Consider the following 14,718-nt stretch of genomic DNA (forward strand, 5'->3'; position numbering starts at 1 on the left):
ATCATTAACAGTTGCAGTCAAGAACCCTCAAGTTAGGTTTTATTCTCAGCTGTGCAGGACTGTGTAACTTAATTGCACCTATGTTTCAACTCCAATTGAGTAATTTTAGTATATGATATCCTTTTACCAGTGTCAAGCTATAAATCATTTGGAGGTAAATTATCACTTCAGACTTGCCCTGCTCACCTGTTGAATTAAGTTATGAGTTATTTATGAGTTTTGTATTATTGTATTTTATTTATTGCCACATATCTCGGAGGAAATAATGAAAAGTGCTTTGTCATCACAATCCAGCGCCAATTTGAGTTACAAGCAGAAGAAAAGGTTCAGAAATAGAGTTCATCTTATGTATAAGGGGTCTTGAAACACAGCTCCAGAGTTTCTGCAAGATCTCTGCAAGAAAATGAACTCCCCCATGGTAATGGGATGACTAAGTGTTTGAAGTTCATTGTAGGAGAATAATGAAGAGAAGAATGAACTATCACAGTGTTCCAGTCATTGGAAAGGGGTGAGTTAATGAGTTTGTGAGTTCGTTACAGACAAAGAGCTTAGCAAATTGGTTGTAGACTGTGCAAGCTGTTACGTACCAGTTTGAAAAGTTCCAGAGCTGCATGTTTCTCTGCTCCCTCCAGGTGTGTGAGAGGCTGTTGTAGAGGTTGGTTCAATACCTGTAACTGAGGGACCTGCATAAGAACAAAATTCAACAGTAAGTGTATAAACAACAAGCTGAGCATGTGAGGAGTTGCACTGCTTTCTTTATTTGCTTATATTTCTACAAATATCTGCTTTAAAGGGTGGTCTCTGGTAGAAGATTAAGATTACAGAAACCAATTTCAACTGATCTTAGTCCTATCTTAACCCTCCACCCCTTTGGAAAATAGCTCTCTTCTGGAAGTGTGGTAGTCATGAATTTCTCTTCACTATGACGGGACGGTGGCACAGTGGTTAGCACTGCTACCTCACAGCGCCACAGACCAGGGTTCAATTCCTGCCTCAGCCAACCGTCTGTGTGGAGTTTGCACATTCTCCCTGTATCTGTATGGGTTCCCTCCAGGTGCTCTGGTTTCCTCCCACTGTCCAAAAATGTGCAGGTTAGGTGAATTGGCCATGCTAAATTGTCTGTAGTGTTAGGTGAAGGTGTAAATGTAGGGGAATGGGTCTGGGTGAGTTGCTCTTCGGAGGGTCGGTGTGGACTTGTTGGGCCGAAGGGCCTGTTTCCACACTGTAAGTAACCTAATCTAATGACACTCATTTAATGAGCTAGTGAAGACACAATGGGCTGAATAGCCTCCTTCTGCACCATCAAACTTCTGCAATTCTGTAATTTGTGATTCTCTTGGCCCTATTTTAACTGGGAATGGTTACAAACCCAAGTTATAGCATAGATACCAGACATGGAAAAAATGCAAAATGGATGAAATAGCCTGAGCTCGGAGTCAGGAAACTTAGACAGGGGTGTTTTGAATGTTAAGACAGTCATTGTTAATTTATAGGCAGACTGAGCTCTTGAACAGTATCTGAAGTGTGGAAGATGCTTCTTATGGCCTTCAGATCCAACAGATGGATAACAAAAACAGAAATTGCTGGAAAAACTCTGCAGCTCTGGCAGCACCTGTGTGGAGAGAGTCAGAGTTAATGTTTGATGTTAACCCTTCAGAACACAACAGTTGGTTCTATATTGCTTCAGAATTGAAATGTGGATATATTTTGGGGTTGTTGGGAAATGGGTGTTTAGAAATGGCTCATGCTCTTCCTATACTTGTCTTGGGGAGCTTGGAGAAATGAGTTTTGATTGTTTCCTATTTTTTGTCTGCTTCAGGAATGAACACAGCAGCCAATAGTTTTTTTAATAGATTACATTACAGTGTGGAAACAGGCCGTTCGGCCCAACAAGTCCACACCGACCCGCCGAAGCGTAACCCACCCATACCCCTACATTTACCCCTTACCTAACACTACGGGCAATTTAGCATGGCCAATTCACCTGACCTGCACATCTTTGGACTGTGGGAGGAAACCGGAGCACCCGGAGGAAACCCACGCAGACACGGGGAGAACGTGCAAACTCCACACAGTCAGTCACCTGAGGCGGGAATTGAACCCAGGTCTGTGGCGCTGTGAGGCAGCAGTGCTAACCACTGCATTGGCAAAGTATATAGCATTGGCAAATGGATTGTACAAACATTTTCTTTTTGAACACTGATCAGACTGTATTCATACTGAGATGAATTAATTCACAGGATGTGGGAGTCACATGCAAGACCAGCACTGACACCCGTCCTCAGTTGCTGAAAGAAGATGGTCTTGAATTGCCCTCTTAAAGAATCCCATACAAGGCATTTTCGGAGAGAAGTTAAGCATCAGCAATTGGGTACACTAACGATGTTATATAGTTGTAACAAAATACAAGGTGCTCAGATGACTTGTGGCCCTGCACAGCAAGTGATCAGCAAATGTTCAAACCAACAAAATGATACATACTTCAATCCCACTCGATTGTGCTGTCAGTACCAGAAATCTGCAAACCTGTCAGTACATTTACAGTGTTCCCATCCTTTCCCATACCCTCCTTCAGCATCATTTACTATAAATGATGATATTCCTGAGTCCGACGAGCCAGAATCTTTAAGTCACGCATCCTTTTCCATTGCTGCTTCATCAATCTTTGATTTTGATTCTGTTCTTCACTACTTCATTTGTTCTCTCTCCCTTTCTTTATTCACTCACAGCATGGGACTGAATACAGAGTAAAGCTCTCCCTTTTCTTTCAAACTGAAAGCAAAGCCACCGCTATTCTTGCTGAAAGTAAACCTTCCTCTACACTGTCCCCATCAAATACTCCCAAGACCCAAACAGCACAGGTTGGTCACAGAATTAAAGCTCCCTCCACATAGTCCCCATCAAACACTCCCAGGACAAGGTCAAAAATCACACAACACCAGGTTATAATCCAACGGGTTTATTTGAAAACACTAGCTTTCAGAGAGCTGCTCCTTCATCTGGTGCTAGTGAGACAAGAAGATCTTAGACCCAGAATTTATAAGGAAAAGACCTTTTCATTATGAATTCTGTGCCTAAGGACTTCCTCTCCTACTAGCACCTGAAGAAGAAGCAGTGCCCCGAAGGCTAGTGTTTTCAAACACATGTCTTTGGTTGCGAATCCGATCAGGTCGAATGGATCAGTCGGAATGATAGTTAGAGGCAATGAGGAATTTACAGGAGCTCAGGGGTGTGTTATAGATGGCAGTGAAAGGAAGGGAGAAAAGCCACAGATACTGTCAGATAGATGGGCTAACTCCAGGAAAGGTAAGAGAGGGAGGTGGGTAGTGTAGGAGTCTTCTGTGGCTATACCCATTTCAAACAAGTATGCTGTTTTGGAAAATGTAGGGAGTGATGGATTCTCGGGGGAACGTAGTATGAACAGCCAAGTTTCTGGCATTGAGACTGGCTCTAATGCAATGAGGGATACGGCCGGTTCCAAGAGATCGATTGTGTTAAGGGACTCTCTAGTCAGAGGCACAGACAGACATTTGTGGCCAGCAATGAAAATCAGAATGGTGTGTTACCTCCCTGGTGCCAGGGTCAAGGATGTCTCTGAGAGGGTGCAGAATGTTTTCAAGGTAGAGAGGGACCTGCAGGAGGTCATTGTACACATTGAAACCAATGACATAGGAAGGGAAAAGAATGAAATTCTAAAGGGAGAACTCAGAATGTCAGGCAGGAATTTGAAAAGGAGCTCTTTGAGGATAATAATATCTGGATTACTTCAGTACTACGGGCTAGTTAAGGTAGGAATAGGAGGACAGAGCAGATGAATGTGTGGCTGAGGAGCTGGTGCATGGGGGAAGGGTTCACATTTTTGGGTCATTGGAACCTCTTCTGGGGTAAAAGTGACTTGTACAAGAAGGATGGATTGCACCTGAATTGGGAGGGGACTAATATACCAGCAGAGAGATTTGCTAGAACTGTTCGGCGGGGGGGGGGTGTGCAGAGAGCATGGATAGAGGGAGATAGTGAGGAAAGACATCAATCAGAAACTGGTACAGTTGAGAACAGAAGTGAGTCAAACAGTCAGGGCAGGCAGGAATGAAGCAGAGAACAAGGTAAGACTGATAAATTAAATTGCATTTATTTCAATGCAAGAGGCCTGACGGGGAAGGCAGATGAACTCAGGGCATGGTTAGGAACATGGGACTGGGATATCATAGCAATGACGGAAACATGGCTCAGGGATGGACAGGACTGGCAGCTTAATGTTCCAGGATACATTGGAACGATAGAAAGGGAGGCAAGAGAGGAGGGGAAGTGATGTTTTTGATAAGGGATAGTGTTGCACCTTTACGTATGGAGGATATTCCAGGAAATACTTTCAGAGAAGTTATTTGGGTGGAACTGAGAAATAAAAAAGGGATGATCACCTTTTTGAGAATGTATTAATAGTCAGTAGGAAATTGAGAAACTAATTTGTAAGGAGATCTCGGTTATCTGTAAGAATAATAGGGTGGTGTGGTAGGGGATTTTAACTTTCCAAACATTGACTGGGACTGCCATAGTGTTAAGGGTTTAGATGGAGAGGAATTTGTTAAGTGTGTACAAGACAATTTTCTGATTCAGTATGTGGATGTATCTACGAGAGAAGGTGCAAAACTTGACCTACTCTTGGGAAATAAGGCAAGGCAGATGACTGAAGTGTCAGTAGGGGAGCACTTTGGGGCCAGCGGCCATAATTCTATTAGTTTGAAAATACTGCTAGGAAAGGATAGACTGGATCTAAAAGTTGAAGTTCTAAATTGGAGAAAGGCCCATTTTGACGGTATTGGGCAAGAACTTTTAAAAGCTGATTGGGGGCAGGTAAAGGGAAGGCTGGAAAATGGGAAGCCTTTAGAAATGAGATAATGAGAGTCCAGAGATAGTATATTCCTGTTTGAGTGAAAGGAAAGGTTGGTAGGTGTAGACAATGCTGGATGACTAACGAAATTGAGAGTTTGGTTAAGAAAAAGGAGCAATCGAGTGAATTCTTAGAGTATAAAGGCAGTAGGAGTATACCTAAAAGGGAAATCAGGAGGGCAAGAAGGGGACATGAGGTAGTTTGGCAAATAGGGTTAAGGAGAATCCAAAGGGTTTTTATAAATACATTAAGGACAAAAGCGTAACTACGGACAGAATAGGGCCCCTCAAAGATCAGCAAGGCAGCCTTTGTGTGGAACCGCAGGAGATGGGGCAGATAATAAATGGGTTTTTTGCATTAGTGTTTACTGTAAAGGACATGGAAGACATAGAATGTAGGGAAGTAGATGGTGATGTCTTGAAAAATGTCCGTATTACAGCGGAGGAGGTGTGATGTCTTGAAATGCATAAATCCCCAGGACTTGACCAGGTGTGCCCTTGAACTCTGTGGAAAACGAGGAAAGTGAATGCTGTGCCTCTTGCTGAGGTATTTGTATCATTGATAGTCACAGATGAGGTGCTAGAAGAGTGGAGGTTGGCTGACATGGTGCCATTGTTTAAGAAGGGTGGTAAGGACAAACCAGGGAACTATAGACCAGTGAGCCTGACGTCAGTGGTGGGCAAGTTGTTGGAGGGAATCCTGAGGGACAGGATGTTCATGGTATTTGGAAAGGCAAGGACTGGTTCAGGATAGTCAACATGGCTTTGTGCGTGGGAAATCATGTCTCATGAACTTGATTGAGTTTTTTGAAGAAGGAACAAAGAGGATTGATGAGGGCAGAGTGGTAGATGTGATCTATATGGACTTCAGTAAGGCGTTCGACAAGGTTCCCCATGGGAAACTGCTTAGCAAGATTAGATCTCTTGGAATACCGGGAGAACTGGCCATTTGGAAATAGAACTGGCTCAAAGGTAGAAGACAGAGGGTGGTGGTGGCGTGATGCTTTTCAGATTGGAGGCCTGTGACCAGTGGAGTGACACAAGGATCGGTGCTTGGTCTACTACTTTTCGTCATTTATATAAATGATCTGGAGTTATAGTTCGTAAGTTTGCAGATGACTCCAAAATTAGAGGGGCAGTGGAAAGTGAAGAAGGTTACCTCAGAGTACAAAGGGATATTGATCAGATGGGCTAGTGTGCTGAGGAGTGGCAGATGGAGTTTTATTTAGATAAATGCTGGGTGCTGCATTTTGGGAAAGCAAATCAGAGCAGGACTTATACACTTAATGATAAGTTTCTAAGGAGTGTTGCTGAACAAAGAGACCTTGGAGTGCAGGTTCTTTGCTCCTTGAAAGTAGAGTCACAGGTAGATAGGATAGTGAAGAAGGCATTTGGTATGCTTTCCTTTATTGGTCAGAGTATTGAGTACAGGAGTTAGGAGGTCATGTTGCGACTGTTCAGGACATTGGTTAGACCACTGTTGGAATACTGTGTGTAGTTCTGGTCTCCTTCCTATCGGAAGGATGTTGTAAAACTTGAAAGGGTTCAGAAAAGATTTACAAGGATGTTGCCAGGGTTGGGGAATATGAGCTACAGGGAGAGATTGAACAGGATGGGGCTGTTTTCCCTGGAGTGTCGAAGGCTGGGGGGTGATGTTATAGAGGTTTATAAAATCATGAGGGGCATGGATAGGATAAATAAACAAAGTCTTTTCTCTGGGGTGGGGGAGTCTAGAACTAGAGGGCATAGGTTTAGGATGAGAGAGGAAAGAGATATAAGGGACCTAAGGGGCAACTTTTTCATGCAGAGGGTGGTGCATGTATGGAATAAGCTGCCAGAGGAAGTGGTGGAGGCTGGTACAAGTGCAGCATTTAAAGGGCATCAGGATGAGTAAATGAATAGGAAGAGTTTAGAATGATATGGGCCAAGTGCTGGCAAATGAGACTAGATTAGGTTGGGATAGCTGGTCAGTATGGACGAGTTGGACCAGAGGGTCTGTTTCTGTGCTGTACATATCTATGACCCTAAAGAAACTTGTTGAACACTTACACCTGCACATCATGACTCCCAGGCCAGGTAAAGCATGGGGTTAGCTGCCTCAACACTGTCCGACCAACATTCCTTAACTCCAATACTATGGGAACATCATCACAACACAACATAATTTTCAAACTATTTTCCTCCTAGCACTTCTTTTCCCTGGAAAGATCAATTTACTGCTGGATCAGTGTTTGTTTTATCTGCAATAGAGTGGATTTATTGCTGTAATCCTGATTGTACTGACTGCCATATTCAGAGATGTATGAAGCACATTAGTAACCAGCAGGACGTGATCATCAAATACCCATTTGCTGTGATAAACATTCCATGGTTTCCTTGCTCAGAATCAAGATAAAATTTATTGCTCAATGAGTCTATGCCCTATCATAAACAGAATATTACAGCCACTTTTATAAATCTTATTGAATTGTCGATTATGCATTAACTCTCAGAGTCATTCTGGCACAATAGGAGGCCACTCGGCCTGTCAAGTCACCCCCTGCTATTCTTCTACAAAACAGAGATACTTCTTTGGATATATAGATTCATACAGCACAGAAACTTTGTGGATGGGAGCAAGGAGGGGGTCTCAACTCCCATTTGTGATGCATTAGGAGAGAGCTGTTGTAATCATTTCATTTGTTCAGCTTTACCTATTCATTGCACTTTCCTCCACAAACTATAGATCCATGCTTGAAATAACTCCACAGAGGCCAGCATCCCATCACCAAGAGACCTTTTCTTTACACGTGGCGCAGAGTCTTTGACACTGATTCAGGTTGACTAAGCTTGGCCTTTTCTCTCTGGAGAGAAGGAGGAAGAGAGGTGACCTGATCGAGGTATACAAGGTAGTGAGAGGCATGGCTAAACTCAATAGCCAGAGACATTTCCCCAGGGCAGGATTGATTGGGATGAGGGGTCATAGTTTTAAGATATTAGGAGGAATGTATAGAGGAGATGTCAGAGGTAGATTTTTTATGCAGAGTTGTGAATGCATGGAATGTGTTGCCAGCGGTAGGATGGAAGCAGAGTCATTAGGGACATTTAAGCAACTGCTGGACAGGCACATGGAGAGCAGTGAGTTGAGGGGTGCGTAGGTTAGGTCATTTTATTTTACATTAGGATTAATCCTTGGCACAGCATTGTAGGCCGAAGGGCCTGTTCTGTCCTGTACTTTTCTATGTTCAATGATTCACATTCCTCAAAGCCAACTCTCAGTAAGCAGAACCTCGAGACTCCCTACTGAGGCTATTAATCTGCTTATATTCCATGAGGTCCACCTGGCTGACTTCATGACAATGTCCTGAGTCCGAGGGCATAGCTTGGTTCTTTTTTTTTGTAACTCCTCCTGGGGCGTATCACCGGGTCAGGTCCCTCCAACTCTGCCTCGGATATGCATGGCATGTAACTCACCTCTTGCTCCTCAAGTGTTCTCGAAGAAATTCATTCTCCCCTTCAACGCTTGACAGAGGTGGGGCCAATGCTTGACAGAGAGGGAGAACCCTTGAGCTCCGGAGCAGTTGGTCAAGGTGGTCAAGGAGCCGGGCACGTTTTGCACCGCGCTGTTTGGGAGTTTGTAGCTTTCCTATTGTCCACCTGCTTGTCCAGGAGAGTTGCATCTATGCAAACTTTATACGTCACTGGACCTAACCTCACATTGACCATGTCTCTTACCCAGGCAGGGCCATTCCCGTGGGTCCAACACCACATTTAATCCCCTGAAATAAACTGCCTTTCCTGCTTAGCAGACTCTTGTGTCCAGTTTTGGGATCCTGATACCATTTCACCCTTGATCCCCAGGTCTGGGAAGATCAGATTTAAACCAGCGCAGAGTCTTCTCCCCATTAGCAACTCTGCTGGAGCTACCTCTGTCATTACACGAGGGGCAGTCCTATAATCAAATAGGAACCAAGACTGTTTGGTATCTAGTGAAGCTGTGGGCTATTTCTATAAGCCTGCCTTCAAGGTTTGGACTGCTGTTACTGCCAGACCATTTGTTGATGGATGGTGTGGAGCTGTCCTTATGTGATGAATACCATTCAACTTCAGGAAACACTCAGATTCCCTGCTGGTTATTTGTGACCAACACTTCTGGGAGTCTACGTATCACACAAGGTGTGCAGTTTTTTTATACTCATCCTTGTGTTTGATGAATGAACGGTGTCCACAATGTCTAAGAATGTTGAGCACATGAAAGGATCTGCATAGTCAACATGTAACCAATTCCAGGGTTTATTCGGATATCCTCTCGAATGCAGGGGAAGTGCTGGCAGTACATTTTGTCCTTATTGGCACTCCAGGCACTGCCCTAATAACATAGCTATGTCTGCATCCAAGCCTGTCCATCTGACATAACTTCTCACCAATGTCTTCATTTTGGAAAACTCTGGATGACCGTTCTGGCAGTGACCTTTGCTTGGGACAATCACTCTTGCTTCCCATAAAAATATGCCAACCTCTAGTGTGATCTGGTCTCACTGGGTCCAAAAAGGTTTCAGTTCTGGTTGTGATAAAACACAGACTGTTCAGCACAGGAACAGACCTTTCTGCCAAATTAAACTAATGCCTTCTGCCTGCCCTTGGTCCATATCCCTCCACTCCATGGATACTCATGTGCTTATCTAAAAGTCTCTTACAGTCCTATCATGTCTGCCTATGCCACCACTCCTGGCAGCGCATTCCAGACTTCTACCACTCTGTGTAAAAATGTTCCCCTCATATCTCCTTTGAAATTTTCCCCCCTCACCTTAAATGCATGCCCCCAAATATGAGATATTTCAACTCTGGGAAAAAGATTCTGACTGTCAATCCTATCTATGCATCTCATAATATTGTAGGCTTCAATCAAGTCTCCCCTCAACCTTCACCACTCCAAAGAAAATAACCCGAGTCTTTCTAGCCTCTTCTTATTGCTCATATCCTCTAATCCAGGCTCATCCTGGTCAACTGCTTCTCCGCCCTCTCAAAAGCCTCTATATCCTCCTTGTAATGTAGTGACCAGAATTGAATGCAATCTCTAAGTGTGGCCTAACCAAAGTCTTATAAAGCTGCAACATGACATCCTGACTCTTGTACTTAATTCCCTGACCAATAAAGGCAAGTATTCCACGTGCCTTCTTTATCACTATCTATTTGCGTGGCCACTTTCAGTGAGCTATGAATTTGAATCTTAAAATCTCTCTGTACATTAGTTCTGTTCAGGGTCCTGCCTTTAACTGTATACTTTTCCTTTAACATTTGATCTCCCAAAGTGTAGCACCTCACACTTGCCTGGATTAGGTTCAATCTGCCATTTCTCCAATCAGATCTACAACTGAACTATATCCCATTGTATCCTTTGACAACCTTCTAGACTATCCACAATTCCACCCATCTGCATTTTCATCCAAGTCATTTATGTATATCACAAACTGCAGAGATCCTAAATATAGATCCTTGCAGAATACCACTAGACATGGACATCCAGCCTGAAAGATACCCTTCCGCCACTACCCTCTGCCTCCTATGGGTAAGCCAATTCTGAATCTACATGGTCAGGTCACTGTGGATCCCATGCAGCTTAATCTCCTGGATGAGCCTACTATGAGAGACCTTGTTGAAAGCCTTCCTAAAATCCACTTCTGGACAACAACCACTGCTCTACCCTCATCGATCATCTTTGCCATCTCCCTGAAAAATTCAAACAAATTAGTAAGACATGACCTGGCCCACGAACAGTCATGCTGACTGTCCCCAATTAGGCCATGTTTTTCCAAATGCGTGCAAATCCTATGCCTAAGAATTCGCTCCAATAGCTTCCCAATCACTGATGTGAGGCTCACCAGTCTACAGATTCCTGAATTATTCCTATTTTCCTTTTTGAACAGAGTAACAACATTAGCTGCTCACCATTCCTCTAGAACCTCTCCAGTGACTAATGAAGATACAAAGATCTTGGTTGAGGCCTTAGCAATCGCCTGTCTTGCCTCTCTCATTAACCTGGGGAAGATACCACGGGCCCTGGGGACTTATCATCTTTAATATTTTTCAAGAGACCCAACACCTCTACTTCCTTGAACTCAAAATGCTGTAGCATATTAACATGTTCCACATAAATCTCACTATCCTCCATATCCTTCTCCTCGGTGAATATGACGCAAAGTACTTATTTGGGATCTCAACCATATCCTCTGCCTCCAAGCCCAAGATCCCTCCTTTATCCTTGAGTGGTACTTCCTTCTCCCTAGTTATCCTCTTATTTTTAATGTATGTAAAGAATGCCATGGGATTCTCCGTGACCCTAATTGCTAAGGTCACTTCATGGCCCCTTCATGCTCTCCTAATTCCCTGCATGAGTTCCTTCCTGCTTTGTTCATATTCCTCTAAGGCCCTGTCTAATTTTAACTTCCTAAACTTTATATCTGCTTCTTTTTCCATTTTTGGCCAAATTCACAACCTCCCTCCTTAACCCTGCCATCCTTATCCTTCCTCCTTACTGGAACATGCCGTTTCTGAATTCTCTTCAGCAGGTCTTTAAACAACTTTAACATGTCAAATGTAGATTTGCCCGATAACACCTCTTTCCAATTAATACCCCCTAGCTCCTGCCTAACACTGATGTAATTTGCCCTCTCCTAATTTAGTACCTTCCCGCAAGGTCCTGACTTATCCTTCTTCATAGCTACCTTAAAACTTAAGGAATTTTGATCACTGTTTCCAAAAGGTCAGTCACCTGGCCAGGCTCATTAGCCAATACAAGGTCCAGTTTGGCCCGTCCTTTAGTCGGACTATCCACATATTGTCCCAAAACCATTGGATGCACTTCACAAATTCTGCCCCGTCTAAGCCTCTTGAGCTAAGGGAGTCCCAATTAATATTGAGAAAGTTAAAATCACCATTATGACAACCCTGTTGTTATTTCATATTTCCACAATCTGCCTATATTTGTTCCTCGATGTCTTGGTGGCTCTTTGTGGGGTGGGGGGGGGGGGGGGCGGGGGGGGGATGCGGGAGCTGTAGTATACTCCAATCGGAATGATTATACCATCTTCTTTTTGAGCTATACCCGTATTGCCTCAGTGGATGAGTCCTCCAGTATTACCCTCTGAGTGGAGATGTGACAGTGACCCTGATCAGAAATGCAACTCCTCCACCTCTTTTACCTTCCTTTCTATCTCGCCTAAAACAACAAAACCCTGAAACACTGAGCAGCCAGTCCTGTCCCTCTCTCAACCAAGTTTCTGTAATGGTCACAATATTATAGTCCTATGTACTGATCCAGGCTCTAAACTCATCTACTTTACCTATAGTACACTTTGCATTGAAATAAACACACTTCAGTCCATTAGTACCATCATGTTCATTTGCATGTCTCTGCCTGTCCTTCCTTTCCATCTTAACAGTGCTAACATTTTCCTTCCACTTCCTGACTTGTTGCTCTGCTTCCTAGCCATCTGCCACTTTAGTTTCAACTCGTCTGAATAGCACTAGCTAGTTTCCTCATCACCATCAACTGTTTTAATTTTTCCAGGATCAGATCTTTTTACGACCACAGTCTGATATTGTCAGTGGTGAACTGGAAGAGTGTTTAGAAAACTTAAAACCAGAACAGACCATTCCAATGGTGGCACCACTGGTGGTGTAGCTGCTACTTGGCCTTCTGGGTGGTATTTCAACTGAGATTTTGTGCACTCAGAATGAGAGCCCACTGCTGAATTTGACCTGAAGCTATGGGTGGCATGGCCTTGTCTTCTTTAAGTAATCCAGGGATTTGTGGTCCATTACTATTACAAATTTATGACTGCAAAGGTATTGGCAGAACTTTCTCACTCCAAAGATGACTGTCAAACTTTCGTTCTCTATCTAGGTATAATTGCGCTCTACATCAACCAAACTCCAGGAAGCACACACTATTGGGTGTTCCTCTTCATTGGGCCTTCTGCAAACCAAGACTACCCCAATACTTTACGGGGAGGCATCGCAAGTTATCACCAGATCAGTGGGCGGCACGGTGGCACAGTGGTTAGCACTGCTGCCTCACAGCGCCAGAGACCCGGGTTCAATTCCCGACTCAGGCGACTGACTGTGTGGAGTTTGCACGTTCTCCCCGTGTCTGTATGGGTTTCCTCCGGGTGCTCCGGTTTCCTCCCACAGTCCAAAGATGTGCAGATTAGGTGAATTGGCCAGGCTAAATTGCCTGTAGTGTTAGGTAAAAGGGTAAATGTAGGGGAATGGGTGGGTTGCGCTTCAGCGGGTCGGTGGGAACTTGTTGGGCCGAAGGGCCTGTTTCCACATTGTAAGTAATGTAATGTAATCTAATCTAATCTCGCCTTGGATCAGAGTGTGCCAACACTCTACTTGTTGATAGTGGCTTCCTCAATTCCCTAAAGGTTACTTCTTGGCTACAAGACCATTTCCAAGGCTCACACTCTTTAACTAGCAGGCGCAAGTGTGCCAGGATGGAGGCCTGGTTATACATGAACTTTCAGTAATCATCAATCCAAGGAAAGACCTAAGCTCCAGTGCAGACGTGGGAACTGGGGCACCTTTAATCTCCCTCACTTTATCTTTCAACGGGTGTCACCTGGTCTTGTCAACTCTGTAGCCCTAGTCATCTGGGGTGCCTGGAACACACATCTTTCCCTTGTTCGGCATACGCCACCTGGGAGAAACATCTAATGACTATGTCTTAATTTCTCTTCGCACTCTTATTGGCCTTCCCTAGCCTGTCATTCAGATAAATGGCGACCTGGGGTAAATCTTGTAAAAAATCTTCTCCATCATCCACTGAAAAATGACACAGGTCAATGTTACCCCAAATGGCAGTCTTGAATGTTGGTATGAACCCTTATGGGTTTTAATTATAGCATAGAGGGAATCCTCAACTAACCGTAATTGCCAGTATGTATGGCTCATGTTCAGCTTCATGAAGAACAGACACCCCACTAGCTTTGTGTATAAGGCCTCTATGCGAGGAATTGATTATTTATCCAGCTGTGAGAAACAGAATATCATTTGCTTAAAATCCCCACAAAAGTGAACCAACTCATCGGGCTTCCAAATGTTTGACTAGTGCTACCCACTGTCGGCAAACTGCACTGGTTTGATGATTCCTTCACTTTGGGCGGCACGGTGGCACAGTGGTTAGCACTGCTGCCTCACAGCGCCAGAGACCTGGGTTCAATTCCCACCTCAGGCAACTGACTGTGTGGAGTTTGCACATTCTCCCCGTGTCTGCGTGGGTTTCCTCCGGGTGCTCCGGTTTCCTCCCACAGTCCAAAGATGTGCAGGTCAGGTGAATTGGCCATGCTAAATTGCCCATAGTGTTAGGTTAGGGGTATGGGTGGGTTGCACTTCGGCAGGGCGGTGTGGACTTGTTGGGCCGAAGGGCCTGTTTCCACACTGTAAGTAATCTAATCTAATCTAATCTAATCTAATCAACCTCCTGATTTCTGTCTCTACTTTTGCCCCTAGGGCAAATAGCACTGGGCGGGCCTTGCAGAATTACAGAATTGCTTCCTGGTCAACGTGCAAGGTGGCCTTGGCTCCTTTGACAGTCATTAGACCTTCCTGAAAAACATCCAGGTATTTAGAATTAGGACTTCACTCAGGCAGCCAGTTTCTAATCAAAAAATGTTGAACAAATCATTGTGAATCTTTTGCAACCAATTTCACTCCATCAGGCTTGGGTCTGAGCCTTTTCCTATAAGCAATAGTAACTGAACCAGGTGCTTCTCATATGGGACCAGAACCGAAGTTTTACGGTTAATCTGGAAAGGTTCCCCAATATAGTCCTCAGCCTGGCCAAGGTCT

General features: G+C 44.1%; 1 protein-coding gene across 1 annotated transcript in view; it reads right to left on the reverse strand.

Annotated features, from left to right (window-relative positions):
• myo15b (myosin XVB) overlaps positions 1-14,718 on the reverse strand; it is a 232,174-nt gene that overhangs the window by 169,713 nt on the left and 47,743 nt on the right. The window contains exon 5 of the mRNA XM_072558127.1: positions 588-683. Coding sequence (XP_072414228.1) covers positions 588-683 — 96 coding nt within the window. The remainder of the gene's footprint in view (positions 1-587; positions 684-14,718) is intronic.

The sequence above is a fragment of the Chiloscyllium punctatum genome, chromosome 39 (genome assembly GCF_047496795.1).
Source record: "Chiloscyllium punctatum isolate Juve2018m chromosome 39, sChiPun1.3, whole genome shotgun sequence".
NCBI lineage: Eukaryota > Metazoa > Chordata > Chondrichthyes > Orectolobiformes > Hemiscylliidae > Chiloscyllium > Chiloscyllium punctatum.